The sequence below is a fragment of the Pinus tabuliformis genome, chromosome J (genome assembly GCF_031772625.1).
Source record: "Pinus tabuliformis cultivar Carrire ecotype Pingquan chromosome J, CPIR1, whole genome shotgun sequence".
In the NCBI taxonomy this organism is placed as follows: Eukaryota; Viridiplantae; Streptophyta; class Pinopsida; order Pinales; family Pinaceae; genus Pinus; species Pinus tabuliformis.
The window spans coordinates 1,266,351,442-1,266,370,805 of NC_142295.1; the positions used below are offsets into that span (position 1 = coordinate 1,266,351,442).

The window sequence follows — 19,364 nt, forward strand, 5'->3', positions numbered from 1 at the left end:
AAAACCCTAGGAGTAGTGGCTAAGAAGTCTCAAGTTGGTGGCGAGAACATGTGAAGGTGCCTTAGGCATGTGGTATGTCCACTGAGGCATGAAAGGGCTATTATTCTAAAGAAGAAGAGTTGTTGAGGTATATCTTGAAGTCTGTTCACGAAAGGAGCCTTGAACAACAAGGTCAAAGGCTAATTATGCAGTGAATTTTTAGGGATAAGTTGACAGTGAGTAGTTGTTATTTTGGAGTTGATATATGCAACAAGTCTAAAGGACTTGACCACTGCAAGTAGATGATTGTATAGAGAGATTAAAGGAGTTATTTCTTTGTGTGAAGGAGGCAAGGGACAAAAAGGTAGCAAGTGACAAATAAGGACTGAAAGGGTTGGCTGTGAAGGGCCTACATCAGAAAGTAAGTTATTTGTTTTGTCATTGTTGTTTTGGGTAATTTCAAAGTCAAAATGGATCTAACCTCAAGCCCTAATTGTATACTAGTCTTGTATCAACGTTTTATGAAGGGCCATGATCCCTAATATGAGAGCCCTAATAATTCTTTTCTTAATGGACTAATAAAAGTAGCGATTTGGGCCATATAAATTTGTGTACTTTATTGATATCACTACTATAGAGTTATGTTGTGTAAAGTACTTGTAGTTGAGTATCTTCAATGTGTTTATGATCTAGTATAAACATAGACCAGATTTGGGGTATAAGGAAAATTCAAAATCGTATCAGAGCTACTCTGAAGAGCACGTGGATCAAAGTGTGCACAGGCAAGTAGAGCGATCTAGTGGAGGTTGTGTAGGCTTAGAAGGAGTGTCTAGCGTCGGCGGGAGACCACAAAGGAATCTCAACTGTCAATGGAAGTTTGAATCTTTAGGTTCAAGCAAGAGAGTGGAGTTTTCAACCCATGCAAGGACAATCACGAACCATGCAAGAACATTCATGGCAATGCAAGGAAGAGCCATGTTGCATGTGAGGACAGTCATGCACCATGCAAGATAAAGCTTGGCCAAGTACTAAAGAAGACATAGCACATGTCATGACAATTATGACCATGCAAGGAAAGTCATTACTTATGTGTGGACAGTCATGGGTATGCAAGGAAAGTCATGGAGCTAGAGATTTCAAAGTGTGAAAGAAATACCTTTCTCACTAAGATGGAATGTTGGAATTTGGGTAGCTCATAAGGTATTTCCGAGAGAAGGAAACCCACCAAAAGTGAGTTGGTTGGGCAAGTTACCCAAGTGGTTGGGATTTTGACACAAAGTCGTGGGTTTGGGACCCAAGTTAACTAATTGTTTATTTAAAATTATCATTAATGGGTTGAGAGGCTAACACCCTAAGGGATCTAGGGTTTCCTAAAGGACCAAGTATAAATAGAGGAGACCAATGGAGAGGTCTCACACATAAAAATCTCATTCTTGTGGAAGATGTAGCCCAAGAGGAGCTGAGATCCTCAAGGAGAATTTGCGGCTAGGAGAAAGATGATTGTATGGTCTATTTTTTTGGTTTTGGAAGAAGGATTCTACCCTAGAAAAGTAGGTTGAGCTACCTACTGTCAGATGTGCAGGGTATGGTTTGTGGTGTAAAAGAAGGGACGCTACCGAGTTTACAATCCTACTTTGCCCACATGTTTTTGTCTTGCTTAAAGAGGGTCGAGGTTCTGCTTGTGCCCTAGGAGGAGGCCGAAAGGCCTCAGGTCTGCATACAGTCTTTGTTCTGCTCTAGAAAATGAGGGGCCAAAGCCCTAGAAGGTGGCAGGAGACCTCGGAAATGTCACAGCCAGAGAAATAGTTGTTAGCCCTCCATGTTATGAACAAAAAGGAGGCCATGCAGATAAGAGGGCCACAGGTAGAATAGAAAGAGGCTGTGAGGCCTCAGGCTGATGAACAAGCAGGACCGAGGGGTAAAGGTGGCCAACCAAGCCCTTAAGAAGGTCACCAGAAATAGGTCGTAGGCAGAGAAGTGTCTTGTAACTAGGTCGTAGGCAATGAGGGTTTCTGATGTAGGCCACAAGGCTAGAAGAAGGAGGGCAAAGAGGCTCAGAACCCTAGGAGCAATGGCTAAGAAGTCTCAGGTTGGTGGCCAGAACATGTGAAGGTGCCTCAGGCCTGTGGTGTGTCCACTGAGGCATGAAAGGTTTACTATCCTGAAGAAGAAGACTTGCTGAGGTATATCTTGAAGTCTGTTCATGAAAGGAGCCTTGAACAGCAAGGTCAAAGGCTGAGTATGTAGTGAATTTGTAGGGACAAGTTGACTGTGAGTAGCTGTTGTTTTGGAGCTGATATATGCAAGAGGTCTGAAGGATTTGACCACTGCAAGTAGTTGATTGTACAGAGAGATGAAAGGAGATATTTCTCTACGTGAAGGAGGCAAAGGACAGCCAGGTAACAAGTGACAAATAAGGACTGAAAAGGCTGGTTGTGAAGGGGCTATATCAGCAAGTAGGTTATTTGTTTTGTCTTTGTTGTTTTGGGAAGTTTGAAAGTCGAAAGGGATCTGACCTCAAACCCTAACTATATGCTATATCCCGAATTCTCCTCGCCAATCTCTCTGAATCTCCTCAACCAAATCAAGCCTTTTACTTGGCAAATCACTCACTCAAGTGCTCAACAATGATTTTGTGTCTTAACCACTTCCTTAGACTCAATGATAACTTCATTAGGCCTATATCGACGGCTGAGATTATATCATCGAAGTTACTAAAATAAAGTAACTTGCCCTTTATTAAACTTAGACCCCTTTTCCTAAAAATAAGAAAGAAGCCATAAATAGCTTGCATATCTCAGGCAAGCCCCTAAAAGACACAAGCTGAGGTCTTCCAGAGAAGACACCAAGCTAAAAGACCTTCCGCAGCTACAGAATTCAACAGTAATCCTGTTTTGAATACTGTAAACTTGTAAAACTTAGTAGAATACATGTATCTGATAACAGCAGTTGCCTCTTCATTTGCAATTTAATTACTGCTATTTAAAATAAATAACGGTGCAGAAGTCAATGCCATACCACACCCCGTCGCATGCCAGGACAAGAAACTCATCATCTTCACAAAGTTCCACCTGCATAAATATACAGAGGAGAAAATGAAAGAAGTTCTAAGCTCATTTATGAAACGGATCATTTATGAAACTATGTACTTCAGAGGTGATTCTGAACTTGTACACTCAATTATTGAGCAAAGCAGGTATTTTGGCACTTCAAATTAATCAAGTTGGCCCTACATGGTTGAGAATACATACAACATTTATGTCTGGACAAGCAGTTATGATTTGCTTTTCAGGAGGTAGGAACTTATTCTGCTTCAACTCCATATCTCCTAGAACCAATCGGAGATTAATTGAAGGTTAGTTTTAAAGTGAACTCTGCATTTCTAAAACACATGGAGAGTCTAAAGATGTCAACAAAAAATCATGTCTATAATCCTAATTTCAAAAGAAGAATAAACATAGAACTAAATCTTAGTGATATGCCGTAGTTCTCATATACATTTCAAGGCATCAATAAAGTGCACATGAGCCTCTGAGATATACCAATAGCCCTTGCCAGATTCAAACTTCCGTTCACACGCCCAGCATGAATAAAGCCTCCAGCTTGAATAATTCTCTCCCTTTCCTTTTCAAGTTCTGGTTTATGATCCCTTGACAGATTATAAGCCTGTATAGGGATGAATAGAAGAGTACCTTAGGAGAATGCGGCAACAAGGAAAAGTACTAGAATCCTGCTATCATTTTAACAGATCAACTACTGCATGTCTGAGTATATTACAAATCTAAAGCAGAAAATTCAAAAGCAAAAGAACATTACAGGAGAAATTCACGGCTTTAAACTACCTGACCCTTTCTTGAAAGGACACAACGGGAATCCCCAGCATTTGCCACAATAAGTTTGTTCTTCTGTATAAGTGAAACACATGCTGTGCTTCCAGAGGTTGGTCCTGAAAAATCTTCATGGGCCTGTGAATGAAAGCAATGCTAGGCAATATAAGTTTCAACTTGACAGTATCAAGAAACTATTTGTTTTGGATTTAGTCAATCCAAACTCTCATGCAGTGAATTGTGCAATGTTCCGTGATATCTTATTCATGCAATTTATAAACCCATTAGCATAAAGCAGATGCCCATGAAGTAGAATTTTCCTAAATGAAATACAGGAAACAGACTCGACTTTCTTGCGAATCTGTGCAAATTTAATCAAGGAGAATACAGCCGAGATATTCAAATCTAGTGGAAAAACAAGACACAACGAATATAAGCATCCTAGATAAGCAGAAACTGAAGATTCATACAACTGATTCAATGATAAGTTGCATTGATATTCAAGTTAAACTTGGATGGAAAATTAGCTAAGTCACATGACACAGGGACATTGGACATGTTGCACACATTTTGTCGAAGTTCCAAGGAAGCAGTGGTACCATATTTTTTTCAGAGGTCGAGATCATCGGCCATCAGTTTTTGAGTCATTGTAAACCCATTCTACAAAAAAATTGTAATGTAAATGATACTAGTAAGACCGTGTATGTATGTAACAACTTAGGTCAGCCTATTATTTTGGCTACAAATTTCATCCTACAAGGTTTTTCATCTCACTGATTCATCTGTGTTTCTAACATAGTTTTACGAAACGGCCGAACCGAAACGGAAACGGCCGTTTCGTTCCGTTTCAAACCCCTCCGCATTGACCCGGCCCTTGACCCGGCTCGGTTGACCGGGTCAGCTATGACTCGGCCGGGTCATCCAATGACCCGGCCGAGTCATAGCTGACCCGGTCAACCCGGCCGGGTCCCGTCATGACTCGGCCGTACCGTTACAAACCGGCTGTGGCAGCGTTTTAACCCAAAAAAAATGATTATTTTGCTGTTTTTTAATAAAGTGAGTTAGGGTTTGTGGAGCTGAAAGGGTTATTGTGATTTGTTTAATGCTTTTGGGGTCCATTTCCCCTCCCAAACTCTATTTAAGACAGCCAAATGCTCTCATTTCACTCACATCAGTCTTATGCATTTGAGTGAGAGTCTTCTTTGAGAGTTAGTGAGCAGTTCTTGAGCTTGTTTTGGAGCAGCAGTGAGGAGTCTTGGAGGAGCATTGTAGCTGGAGTGAGGAGCTTCTTGGGCAGCCATTTGGAGCAGCATTGAGGAGCTGATTTTTGGAGCAAGCTTGAGGAGGCAGTTTGTGCCTGGAGGTATTTTTTTCCACCTCTATAAATCTGTTTTTACTTAGTAAATTTTAGGTGCATATCAAGATAGCTTAGAGAGTGTTTTTAGTCAAATAAATGAACATTGAATCAATTTTTATTTTTTTTTTCATTTTCAGATTGTTTTCCTAGTCAAAAAATGGCACCTAGAGCAAAAGATCCTGCTTGGGCATATGTTGAAATGGTTGATGATGAGATGTGTTGCAAGTTTTGCCATAGGAAAATTAAGTCAGGTCCTGGGGGGATTAATAGGCTGAAACAACACTTGGCAGGGATTAAAGGCAATATTACTGCATGTAAATCTAATGAAATTGGGGAGATTAGAAAGAATTTGTTGGAAAGCTTTGAAAAATTTAATGCAGAAAAGACTAGGCAAAAAGAGATACAGGCTGAAATTGGGAGGAAGAGGGAGATACAAAGAATGATGGCTGCCAAGGCCAACCCCCACTATGAGTTTGAGGGTTCTTCCTCTATCCCTCAAACTGATGCATCAAACCCTTTCCGTTATGTTCCTCCCTCTTTTGCTTCTGTTCAAGATAAGGGAAAGGGTAGAATGAAGGGTGATGGGACTATCAAAAGTTTTTTCACTCACTCAGGCTCCTCTCCATCAGATGCACATGGTCCTGAAGTTAGTAAAGGTCTTGCTCAGCCCACTTTAGATGACCATTGGAAGAAAGAATTGAGGGAGACTGCTTGTGACTACATAGCTAGATGGTGGTATGATGCTGATATCCCCTTTAATGCTGCTCGTTCACCATATTATGAGCCTATGTTTGAGGCCATACATGCTGCTGGAAAAGGCTTCAAAGGCCCTACTATGCAAGAGCTAAGGGGGTTTCGTTTGCAGAAAGAAATTACATCAATTAATGAGTATTTGCAAGATTTCAAGGAATCATGGGCAAGAACAGGGTGTACCATCATGTCAGATGGATGGACTGATCAAAGAAACCGTACCATCATAAACTTTCTTGTCTTCTGCCCACAGGGAACCATGTTTTTAAAATCAGTTGATGCATCTGATAAGGTAAAAGATGGCCACTTGTTGTTTCAGCTATTGGATGAGGTTATTCAGGATGTGGGGGTGGCTAATGTTGTTCAAATCATCACAGACAATGCCTCTAACTATGTTCTTGCTGGTAGACTGTTAGAGGAAAAACACAAGACCATCTTTTGGACCCCATGCGCTGCACATTGCATAGACCTCATGCTTGAGGATATTGGAAAATTAGATTGGGTCAGAAACACTGTAGATAATGCCAAAAGCATAACAAAATTTATCTACAATCATACACTGGTTTTGAGTCTCATGAGGAAACACACTGGAGGCAAGGATATTATTAGGCCTGCCATCACTAGATTTGCTACACATTTTTTGACATTGCAATCTATGCTTTCCCAACATAGAAACTTGCAAAAGATGTTTTCCAGTGATGATTGGAATCAAAGCAGTTGGTCTAACAAACCAGAAGGCAGAGAATTGAAAAGGAAAGTCCATGATGAAACTTTTTGGAGAAAGGCAGCAGAGATTGTGAAGGTTGCTGAGCCACTAGTTAAGGTGTTGCGGTTGGTGGATGGGGAAAGGTTGGCTATGGGCTTCATTTATGAGGCTATGGATCAAGCAAAGGAGCAAATAAAGACAGCATACAAGGATAGAGTGGCAAAGTATGGGCCCATTTGGGCAATCATTGATGAAAGATGGAACAATCAACTCCATCGCCCTATACATGCAGCTGGGTATTTTTTGAACCCACGGTATCATTATAAAGCTAAGGAGTCAGGAGCTTTGAGGGGGGAGGTCAGAGATGGACTGGTTGATTGCATTGAGCGCATGGTCCCATCGGAGTCTGATCAGCTACTGATACATCAGCAGGTCACATCCTTCAGCAATGCAACAGGTACCTTTGGGAAGAACCTAGCAAAGATTGCAAGAGAAGCAGATGAGCCAGGTAAACAAAAATTTCAATTTTCAATTTCTTAATGGTTTTACTTTTTTTATTAAAGTTTGTTAAATCGTTTATAATTTGAAAGTTAGATATAATTTGTGATTTTGTTGAGCTTCAGCCTTCATCTAACTCATAATTCATTACACTCCTATGTTTTTTGCAGCACAATGGTGGGAGGCCTTTGGTGGCCAGTGCCCTGAATTGCAAAGGTTTGCAATTCGTATTTTGAGTCAAACTTGCAGTGCATCTGGGTGTGAGCGCAATTGGTCTGTCTTTGAGAGGATTCACTCAAAGAAGAGAAACAGTTTGGAGCAAAAACGGTTGAATGATCTAGTTTTTGTCCAATACAACCTTCGGCTCAGACGGAACCAATTGCTGAACAAAAGACCTGATTCAGATCCCATTGTGTTGGAAGACATTGATCCAACATCAGATTGGGTAGTGGAGAGTCGTCTACCAGAGTTTGATCCTGATGAGGATCTTGATGAAATTGATGTTGAAGATCCACTGCAGCGTGTTCAGTTGAATGCAGATCCCGATCCACCAGCCTCAGTCTCACAGCCAGCTAGTAGGACTCCAGTTGTAGGTGCTTCGCCTTCCTCTGCTCAGCCACGACAGAAGCGCAGCCGCATTTGTACTCTATCTCAGCTTGCATCTGCTGCACAGCCTAGTGGTACTGGCACCACTTCTACAGTTGCAGTTGGAGACGATGATGATGAGGAGGAGCCATGGGGCCCCTTGTCTGACTCTGATGATGATGATCCAGAGATTGGTCGAGATGATCTTGGCTCCTCTGGCAGTAGCTACTAGCCTCCTTGGTTATTTGTATTTTGTTTTGACTCTTGAGTCTTTGATCATGTATGACAGACTACAGTTGACTATGTATTTACTATTGCCATTGGGTACCACCGTACCATTTTGATATAATGGATTGGTTCATGAGCCTACTTTGATCATATGTTGTCTTCCATGTATATTATAATGTTGTGTGTTTGGAAACTTGAATGAAAATCTTTAAAATTATGTTTAAAATATTTAAAATTATGTTTTTTTATAAAAAAATAAATATTTAATGTATTTTTTACAACGACCGAGTCATTGAAATCGAGCCGGCCGAGTCATTACCGAGTCCGAATCCGAGTCCGAGTCGATCCTCGGCCGAGTCCGAATCCGAGTCCGAGTTGTAAAACATTGGTTTCTAAACACAGTTGATAGGCAAAGTTTTCCCTCCAGCCTCACCCCAAAGCTGGGATGGAATTTATCATCAAAGTCTTAGATGAGTCTTAGTGTTTTAGTCAAGTCTCCTGTAAAAGTGATTTGGAAATAATTTAGCCTAATTGGCTAAATTATTTTATTACAAGTCACTTGGTCTACTAGAACATATAGTGTCGCAGAGTTGGACAAATTATTTGAGGATCTATAACGAACGGATATGTCCTCTTTAAGAATTACTTTATTGTAAAATCTAATGTAAAAAATATTTTAGTGCATGGTCCCTCATACTTAGACAGCATGGCTAAAATATTTAAGGGTGGAAAAATAATTAATCCCCTCAAGTGTCAATTAATTAGTTTTTTTGGCAAAAATGAAATTAATTCGAAGCCAAAAAAATCAATTAATTAGAGTCAAAAAATTAAATTGCTAGAAAAATTAAATTCTCCAAGAAGAAAAATTCGTGGGTCTTAAGGAAATTAATTTTTGGAGGTCCCCCACCAAGAGAATATTGGAAATTTCAAGAAAAATTGGACACTTGGGCCTTGGTGGTCAAGTCAAAGTCAATATTTTGAGGAAATTAGCTCAAAATATTTATTTTTGAGCTAATAAAAAATTGGTTTAATGAGAAATTCGAAAATTTCTCATTTTTAATTATATCAACGGTAGAGATTAAAAGATCATCAAAAATTTAGCAATGGCCAAAATTATTTTGACGGGGATCAAACCAACTAGTCGTTATTTTCCACTTGGAGGATTTATCTATAAATTAGAGATCATTTGTGTCTCAAACCAACTGATTTTGGCTAATGTAACTCTGAAAAGTTGATGTACATTGTAAACTACTGTCCCATTGAGAACGTTCGAATAATCATAATAAAGACTTTGGGGTGCAATTCATGGTGTCTCTGATCTCTTGATTTGTGGTATGTGTTGGGTGTAGGCATTCCTATATTGTGCTTTATAATTGTTATTAATCGTTATTTCAATGTAGGTGTTAGGAACATTCTATTGGTAAGTTGTGGGCTTATCTTAGGTGATCTGATTCACTGTGTTCTAATAAATTATTTTTCAGAAAAGATATAGTGTTTGCAGGTTCCCCAGCGCTTGGATTCCAAGTTCACAAACTTTGGACGGACGCTGACTATGTTTGTATTCTAAATATTTTTATGGTTTTTTAACTTCGCTAAGGCTGTGGATTTTGCATCTATCTTTTGAAAATACATTTAGCCATTGTCAAGGATTTACAAAAATTTAATTTCTCAAAACTTTCTCAAGCATTGTACACATGTATATTTTGTAAAACAGATTTTTTTTGTAAATAATTTATTTTCTAACCTTTGTTTTGCAACTGGGGTTTTGAGGTTTTGAATTATTTTGAAATTTTGTATATATTGGGGTTTTGGGCTATTGTAAATTCATTTGTGCAAGTGAGATCAAAGGAAAATAGCTATATTAGAGCTAGATCTAGGCCCTTGAGGGTAAGATCTAGTCTCCAATTTTTTTGGAGGGCCAACTATTGAAGAAATTTTATAGAAATTCAAGATCTGAAGCAAAACATTTTTTTTCAAACAAGGGTTTGTAAATTTTTTAGGGCCTTCAGGCCCAGCGTCAACCTTTGGACCCACTGCGCCCTGCGTCATCATTTTTGGCCTCATAGAGGCTAGCCGTAAACCCTAAAGGACCTCGACCTCCTCCTTAGCCCTTGTGGCAGGGTTTGAAAGCCAATTTTGGTCTAGCCATGAGCCTAGAAGGCTTCGGCCCCCCTCCTGGACCCTAGATGGCTACCTAAGGGCTTGTTGTAGGTTTTCCAACCCTTTTTCCCTCTTGACCTCCTCCTTTCATCCTTTTGCTACCTCCTCCGCCCTTCTGCCCTCTTTTTTGGCCTCCATTAGCCCCTACATCAGCCTCTCTAGCCTCTTGCCCTAGCTGCTAGGCCCTCTAGGCCTCTCCTAGCCCAACGCTAGCCCCATTAGGCCTAGTGTTAGCCTCTTTTGGTCCCACTTTGCCTTCAATCTATCTCTGAAAATTTTTGGACTGAATATTGGTGGGTTTTGCAGGAAAAAATTGGCTCAAGTTTGGTGTTTTCAGGTGCCAAGTCCATTGGAAAAATTTTGGCAACTTGGGCAAGCAATCTTCAAGGCCTTGGGCCTAGGGTTTGAACTCTAGGCCCTCATTCTTCCTCACTATTTACTACTTCTCTCTAGATCATCATAACAGTGGTAAAATTCATGCTCAAATGCCCTAAAATTCACCTATAAATTGCCTAAGCACACTAAGAAATCCATGGTCCTCAACGAGCAACCCCTTGTAGCCACCACATAGCTCGATGTGCCACTATCTCCACCACCTAAGCTAACCATGTGGTCTCTCGCCCATCTTTTATGATCGTATGTTTGAAGGTGGGCCTTCCAAACCCAAAGATATGGATTTTCATTGTGTAGTTGGGTATTTTTGTTTACTTATTCATGGACACTTTTAGGCATAGATTGGTGGGGGCATTCGACGAAAAGAGTGGGTTTGGTTTGTACTCTTGTATCCTCTGTCCAATTTTATGGTTAGCCTTGTATCCTAGTCCCATGGGATCACTTTTATTGGCTACAAGCTTTAGGGGTGGCACTACATGGGAAACCCTAATTTTGGTTGTGTGGTCTCGCTTCCTGGCACCATATACATCACTCCTCTTACTCATTATAACCCCATTCACCATATTTCCCATCCAGGTCCACATTTTTCCATTGGGCCCACAAGGAGTTAGCCTCCCCTTCCCCTTGTCCACACCTTGGGTCGGGCCTGGAATGATGCCCTGGAGGTAGATGCAATTAAAAGAAAAAGAAAAAGCATAATTTGGCCACTCTCAATAGGAAATGTACCATAAAATGCAAAACATGGCTAGGACAAACACATTTAGCACGTGGGCAAAAGCCAAACATGAGCTCTACCCCTATCATTATGGCTATCACTGTGAAAATTCCTAGACTCTAAGGAACCCCTACTATTGCAAATCTGAATCTACGTCACCTACTTGATTTTTAAATTTACATTCATCAAGTTGTTCTTCTGAATACTGAAGCAAATTACTTCTGCAGCGTACACTAATTAAATATTTGATCTCATGAAATAGAAAACAGAGCAAAGAACAAGATACATAGGATAGACTTATTTTTGGACACAATAGTCCCCGGCAGGAAAACCGGTGCAACAGCCCTGAGAGTTTATTGTTATGCAGGAGAAATATCTGAATACAAATCTAAGATGCTTATCTAGCAATCCTTTACAGAGAAAATACTGGCAGAGAATCTGAGTGAGTTTTACCTCACTTCACCTGGCAGAATTCCGACTAATTCGGCACAAGACTGGCTAACCCCGACTATTTCTATATTGGCTCTGTGTCAGCGCTACGTCACCTTCTTTGCCCTCTGCATCAGCTCTCCCGGCAATTTCAGCTGTTCCGGCAGTTCAGGATTCTGTGTGACAAGCAGCATTTCTGCATCAACTCTCCCAGCTACTGCGTGACATGCAGCTTTTCTGCATCAGCTCTCCCAGCTACTGCGTGACAGTTCCCGACAGTTCCGACAATTTCAGCTATTCTGGCAATTCTGGATTATGTGTGACAAGCAGCTTTTCTATGTTAGCTCTCTCAACTTCTGTGTTGCCTCTCTGCAAGCTTTCTCACCTCTCTGTCAGTATTCTCCTGAAAGTCCTTCTCCCGGATTCTCACTGCTCCTCTGTTGCAAGATCTCCCCAATCGATATTCTTCCTGAGAACTTCTCACCTCATAAAATCGATTTCCTCAATCTCTCTGTGTGTTTTCAAATGAACCCCAAGCCTCCATTTCATAATTTTCCTGTTGAGTCTTCAACAGCCGAGATTAAGTTTCTAATCAATGGCTAAGATTAAAACATGACTTGATCCGCCTTCTAGATCATTCTCACCCATATTTTGATTAATACCCATTAATATTTTAATTTCCCTAAGTTTAGACTTAGGAACCCCATTAAAAATATTAATTATTTTAATAAAATACAATCTGGGTAGAATTTCACGAAATGTTTCTGGGTTCTTTAGAACTCATTTGTCTTAGCCTCTCCTCCACTTTTCAAGGCTAGAGCACTTCCGATGCTACCAAAAACTAACACTCCCTCTTAGCGAGGAAAGTGCTCTAGCAACAATGTCCATCTGCATGTTCCTCTGCTTCTAAAGCATCTCCCTTTCCGCACTGTTGTGGCCACCACCATTATGTTGTTGTTGCTACCCATGACACTGCCACTGCCACTGCCACTACTACATTTGTACTATAGCTCCCTCTCAAATGTTGCATCTGCTATGTTGCTAGCATTGTCACTGCTAACACTACATTCATACTGCAACTCAGTTGCTGAGAGAAACAACTAAAAAGCATCCAAAATTAGTTGAACTTAACTGTGTTCAACATAATACAATGAATGTTGGAATCTGACTGATGTTGATTCTGACCCTCTGAATCTTCTGCGTTGCTGCTGACTCCTACTATGTGCCAACTGCACTGCTGTCAACCTTGCTCTGCATTGATCAGTCTCTGGTCCCAAGCTACTGCATCTGTCCTCCAAACAATCCACTGCATCATCTGACAGTGAGTCCATCGCTACTGCTGAATCTTGGGCTCCCGTAGCAAGGAATTGATCCAGGAGGTAGACTACTCAAGGATCCTGCCCACATGTCGTCCTCCCGACTACAGCTCAATATTGCCCGACCTCCCACCTGGAGATGCGTGGGCACTCATGGCAAACTCATCCTCGTCAATATTTGTTGACGCAACTTTAGGATCATGTTTCTCATCCTTGACCTTTTTCTTCAAAGGACACTAGGATGCATATCAGCCCAACTCGCCACAACTAAAACATTTCACCTTCAAAATGTCCTTATTCCGCTTAGGCTTTTGTTGTCCCTTCGATGCCAGAGCTGTGTTCTCCTCATCCTCCTTCGTCTTTGTGCCACTCCTACTGTTGCCATTGAGGTTTACCTTCACTAGGTCCCTTCTTAACTCCCCCTGTTGAAGAGCTGCCCACATCTCCTCCCATGAAGGTAGTTTTTCCCTACCCAATATGCTTTGGACGAAAACTTGCCATTCATCCAAGACATCATTCAAGGCTATCCTCTCCATCGCGGTTGGCAGAGGAGTGGACCCCACTACAGCAAGCTAGTCTCTAATGTCCAGAAGACGTTGAAGATAGAGGTTCATGCCTTCTCCTTTCTGCATCAAAGTCCGTTGTAGCTTCTACTCTAAATACATCTTTCGTTGTTCGAAAGAGCCTTCATACAAAGAAGACAAGGTTTCCCACATCTCTCGGGTCGTATTCTTGCTCTACAAGTGTGAGACCACATGATCTCGAACTCCATCGAGAATGAGCCTCTTTGCCTTCCCCTGCTCGGCTTTGTACTTCTTCTTTTGATCGTTGTCAACAGGAACAACTACAACACTTTTGACGTAGGCCTCGAGATCATATTCCTCCAGAACAGCTAAGATTCTAGTCTTCCATATGACATAGTTGGAAGCTCCTTCTAACCTGCCTGATCTCTGAGCCCATGCGATGCCATCTCACCCAACTATCGAACTGACTCCTCTAGTCACTGCTTAGCACTGCTCAGCTGCTCAGCAAGTGAGAAATTCGAACTTTCTGGCGGAAAGTTCTCTAAGGAGAAAATTCCCCTTCTACGTGTCTTTGTTCTTTTCTAGCGGATTTCTGCCTCGGCAGAAACTGCGCCCTTCAAGCACTGCGCTAAGGCTCTGCGTCACTCCCTCTGCCTCTGCAAACTCACGAACTAGAAATCGTACCTCTCTGTCGTCTCACTCAGAGAGAGATTTCCTCGGATTTGCTTCCCAGCAAGGACTGTGCAATCCCTTCAAGGGGATTCGAATTGCTGCCAAGTGCAGCTTTCGGCCTCACTGCTCAGTACTGGATCTTCTCTTCCTGTTTCAAAATCAATGCTTTGATACCATGTGAAAATTCATAGACTCTAAGGAACCCCTACTGTAGCAAATCTGAATCTACTTCACCTACTTGATTTTTAAATTTACATTCATCAAGTTATTCTTCTAAATACTGCAGCAAATTACTTCTGCAGCCTACACTAATTAAATATTTGATCTCATGAAACAGAAAACACAGCAAAGAACAAGATACATAGGACACTTATTTTTGGACACAATAGTCCCCGGAAAAACCCAATGCGGGAAAACCAGTGCAACAACTCTGAGGGTTTATTATTATGCAGGAGAAATAGTTGAATACAAATCTAGAATGCTCATCTAGCAATCTTGTACAAAGAAAATATTGTCGGAAAATCTGAGTGAGTTTTACGTCACTTCACCCGGCAGAATTCTGGCTGATCCGGCACAAGACTGGCTAACCCCAACTATTTATGTGTTGGCCCTACATCAACCCTGCGTCACCTTCTCTGCCCTCTGCATCAGCTCTCCTGATAGTTCCCGAAAATTCGGTTGTTCCGGCAGTTATGAATTCTACGTGACAAGCAGCTTTTTTGCGCCAGCTCTCCCAGCCACTGCGCTGCTTCTGTGTCAGCTCTCCCAGATGTTTCGGCAGTTTCGACTGTTCCGGTAGTTCTAGATTCTGCGTGACAAACAACTTTTCTACATCAACTCCCCTAGCTTCTGCGCTGCCTCTCTACAAACTCTCTATGTCTCTCTGTCAGTATTCTCTAGAAAGTCCTCCCGAATTCTCACTGCCCCTCTGCTGCAAGATCTCCCCAATCGATTTTCCTCCTGAGAAGTTTTCACCTCAGAAAATCGATTTCCTCAATCTCTCTGTGTATTTTCAAATGAACCCCAAGCCTCCATTTTATACTTTTCCTGTTGAGTTTTCAACGGCCGAGATTAAGTCTCTAATCAACGGCTAAGATTAAAACATGACTTAATCTGCCTTCTAGATCATTCTCACCCATATTTTGATTAATACCCATTAATATTTTAATTTCCCTAAGTTTAGACTTAGGAACCCCATTAAAAATATTAATTATTTTAATAAAATACAATCCGGGTGGAATTTCACCAAACGGTTTCTGGGTTCTTTAGAACTCATGTGCCTTAGCCTCTCCATCAATTTTCAAAGCTAGACCACTTCTGATGCTACCAAAAACTAACAATCACCTGGTTCCTAGGGTACCTCATATTGACCCCTTTCATCATTGAGGAACCCATTAGTGTCCCAACCCCAGGTGCTTGATGAATTGCCCCACCTTAAGGGGGGTATTAATGTTGAAATTTAACAATCACCTGGTTCCTAGGGTACCTCATATTAACTCCTTTCATCATTGAGGAACCCATTATTGTCCAAACCCCAGGTGGTTGACGACTTGCCCCACCTTAAGGGGGTATTAATGTTGAAATTTCTAAGTCTTACATGTCAGAAATCCTTACTGCATTATCTAGTTTATTTTCTCCTACTTGTCCTTTTCATAACAAGTTATTTATAAATATAAATATCGAAAATAAACACAAATGCAGCCTTAACACATATACAAATCAGCAACTGAAATAACTAAGACAATCACACAAGGGACACCGTTATTTTTGGACAATCGTCCCTGGAAAAACCCAATGCGAGAAAACCGGTGCAACAGATATGAGGGTTTTATTATTATGCAATTTTTTGAACACAACTAGGGTGACAGAAATGGCTCACCCAATAGAGAATGCCCTCAACAGAAGTACCTCTCCTCGGAGACAGATATTCCAGCTGATTAGTCATCGAATGATCGATCCCACAGCAACTACGGAAGCTCCTTAGCTGGACAGCGAAAGCTGCTCCAAGCTTCTCCACTGCTCTGTGTCACTCTACTAGGGATTGCGTCACCCACTCAACTCCAATTTGCCCCACGAAAAATTTCCAATGCTGCCTCTTGGCCCTGTGTCAGCTCTGCTAGCCTCTACGCAGCTACTGATGCCTCTGCGTCAGCCTCTTGGCTCTCTGCGTCAGCCCTCTGGCCCTCTGCGTCACCCACGCTGGCCTCCTCAGCCACTGCGTCAGTCCCAGCTGCCTCTACATCAACCTTCCCAAGCTCTATGCTGTCTCTCTGGCACTATCTCTGCCTCTCTGCTATGTATTCTCGTCCTTCTACTGAACTGCCCCTCGCTACAACAGATCACCGGTTCAATTTTCTCAGCAAACCCCACTCCAACAAATCATATTGATTGATAAATTTTGGTGTATCTCCAACTAACCTTCAAGCCTCCTTTTATATGTTTCCTTTTGAGTCTTCAACGGCCGAGATTAAGTCCCTAATAAACGGCTAACATTAGATTTGGCTTGATCTTCATCTCTTGAAACCTTCTAACCCAAAATTATGTTAATACACATTAATATTTTAATGTTCCTAAGTTTATACTTAGGACCCCATTAAAAATATTAATTATTTTAATATCTCCTCATCCAGGTAGAATTTCTCCAAACAATTTCTGGGTTTTGGAGAACTCATGTGCTTTAGCCTCTCCCCCAATTTTCATGGCTAGAGCACATCCGATGCTACCACAAATCAACACTCCCTCTTCGCAAGGAATGTGCTCTAGTAATGCTCCATCACTACAACATCACACTGATCCTCTACACCGGTACCTATGCTGATTCTTGGTTTGCTGTCTCACATCATCTGCACTGCTGCTTTCTGTACTGCTGCCCATGACACTTCCATTGCCACTGCTACATCTGTACTGCAGCTCCCTCTCAATATGTTTCCCATGCTGCCCCTAGCACTGCCTCTTCCAACTGTTGCACTGCAACTAAGATACCGAGAAGTAGGTAACTGAATTCTCCCAAACATTGACATCCCAGTCAATTTGGAAGCCTCGTGAAACTGTAGTTGCCTCTGTTGTTATCTTCTTTGCCACTGCGCTGTTGCATACACCTTTGTGCCTCTTGCACTGCTGCAACCTCCACTGCGCTGCCTCAGATTTCTGCACCCAAGCACTGCCTTGCTGCTCCACTACACTTTGCTCCACCTAACCCCTGTCATCCTGCTACTGTCGTTAAGGGCTCCCATAGCCGAATATGATCCAAGAGTTTGGGCACCTCAAGGATCCTGCCCCTAGTATGTAGTCCTCCTGACTACAACTCGATGTCTCCCCACCTCTTCTCTAGAGGTGCATGAGCATTCATGGCACAATTGTCATCAGTCTCAACCTCTTTCTCCACCTTAGCTAGAGCTACCTTTGAATCAAAAGCCTCTCCCTTGTTTTTCTTCCTGGGACACTAGGGTGCATAATGTCCCAGCTCCCCAAGTTGAAGCACTTCACCTTGGAGATGTCTTTCTTCTTCCTCTTCCTTTGTTGTCCCACAAATGCTAGAGCCCCATCCTCCTCCTCCTCTTTCTTAATTCGTCCTCCATTGCTACTACTCCCTGCCTTGGTCATCCTCCTGATCTCTTCTTGGCGAAGAGCTGCCCACATCTCCTCCCATCCTGGAAGAGTAGCCCTGCCAAAATACTTTGGACAAATGTCTCCCACTCCTCGGAGACAGCATTCAAGGCAGTTCTAACCATAAATTCTGGATCGAGTGTAGACCCCACAGAAGTAAGTTGGTCGTGAATCTCCTGCAACCTGAGAAGGAATGGATCTATCTGCTCCCCCTTCTGTATCTGATACAACCACAGTTGATTCTCCAATAACATCTTCCACTGCACGGAAGTGCCCTGATACAAGGTCTTCAAAGTATCCCACATTTCCTTTGTTGTGTTCTTTTCAGCAATATGTGGTATGACATGATCTTTGACCCTGTCTAAGATCATGCACTTTGCCCTCGCCATTGCATCCTCATACTTCTCATTTTCAGCTGGGTCGACCCAGATAGCCATGGTTCTTAAGGAAAAGTCCTTGATGCGATGTTGATCCAGGACTGCCAGGATCCTGGCCTTCCAAATGACAAAGTTGGAAGCCCCATCCATCCTATCCTGATCACTTAGTCCATTCACTACCATTTCAACGCCTCTTCTAGACTCCCTCTGAATTCGAATTCCCTCCTGGAAATCTCTTTCTAAGTACTGATTTCCCTCCTGGAAATCTTTTGGCTTGCTGTCGAACCGCTCCTCTCCATTCCTCCTTGCAACTGCAACTTGGATCTGCATTTCTTAACTAGAAATCTGTCAAGGTAGCGACTCCCTCTACCTTGGTTCTGTCTCCTTAAGTATTGTTTTGTTCTGACAGAACCAGCACCCCACCAGCTTCTCAATCACAATCTGGCCATAGCTCCCCAACCCCCAGCAACTAAAGAAACTAAGCCTTTCAGGCTCTACGCAATCCCGACAACGGCAAAATCTTCTCCTGGCCATAGCATCGGTCCTACCTGGCTGAGAAAGATGACCGGGCACTACATAGGTCTGATCTGCCCCTCTCTGCGTCTGCGCTGACCCTCGTCCTGGCTTGAAATGATGACGCAGGTCCTCTGCGTCACATCTTCTTTGTTGCCTCTACTCTGGAACAACACTATCTCTCGACACAACTACTACTGCTGCAAATTCTTCAGATCACTGTTGGTGCCTTCAGTTCCCCTGTGATCTGCAATGCTCTGATACCATGTTGAACTTTCCAAGTCTGACACGTCGGAAATCACTATTACATTATCTGATTTATTTTCTCCTACTTGCTCTTTTCATTAACAGGTTATTTATAAATATAAATAGCAAAAATAAACACAAATGCAGCCTTAACACATACAGATCGACAACTGAAATAACTAAGACAATCACACAAGGGACACTGTTATTTTTGGACAATCGTCCCCAAAAAAACCCAATGCGGGAAAACTGGTGCTGCAGATATGAGGGTTTTATTATTATGCAGTTTTCTGAATACAACTAGGTTGTTAGAAATGGCTCACCCAACAGAGAATGCCCTCGGCAGAAGTACCTCTCCTCAAAGACAGATATTTCCGCTGATCAGTCACCGGATGATCAATCCCACAACAACTACGACAGCTCCTTAGCTGGATAGCGAAAGCTGCTCCAAGCTTCTCCACTGCTCTGTGTCACTCTACTAGG

The 19,364-nt window shown here is 42.0% G+C and overlaps 2 protein-coding genes across 4 annotated transcripts in view; one reads left to right on the forward strand and one right to left on the reverse strand.

The window, feature by feature from the left end:
• The window catches only part of LOC149231865 (putative protein phosphatase 2C 21), a 342,884-nt gene that overhangs the window by 61,128 nt on the left and 262,392 nt on the right, over nucleotides 1-19,364 (reverse strand). For all 3 annotated transcript variants that reach the window (XM_089379293.1, XM_089379292.1, XM_089379291.1), the window contains 4 exons: nucleotides 3,822-3,944; nucleotides 3,522-3,645; nucleotides 3,231-3,307; nucleotides 2,998-3,050 (listed from right to left, as the gene is read on the reverse strand). In XM_089379293.1, the coding sequence (XP_089235419.1) occupies nucleotides 2,998-3,050; nucleotides 3,231-3,307; nucleotides 3,522-3,645; nucleotides 3,822-3,944 (377 nt within the window). The remainder of the gene's footprint in view (nucleotides 1-2,997; nucleotides 3,051-3,230; nucleotides 3,308-3,521; nucleotides 3,646-3,821; nucleotides 3,945-19,364) is intronic.
• Nucleotides 5,005-19,364, forward strand: part of LOC149231866 (uncharacterized) — a 59,992-nt gene continuing 45,632 nt past the window's right edge. The window contains exons 1-2 of the mRNA XM_089376891.1: nucleotides 5,005-7,127; nucleotides 7,288-7,457. Of these exons, the coding sequence (XP_089233017.1) occupies nucleotides 5,321-7,127; nucleotides 7,288-7,457 (1,977 nt within the window). The 5' untranslated portion in view covers nucleotides 5,005-5,320. The remainder of the gene's footprint in view (nucleotides 7,128-7,287; nucleotides 7,458-19,364) is intronic.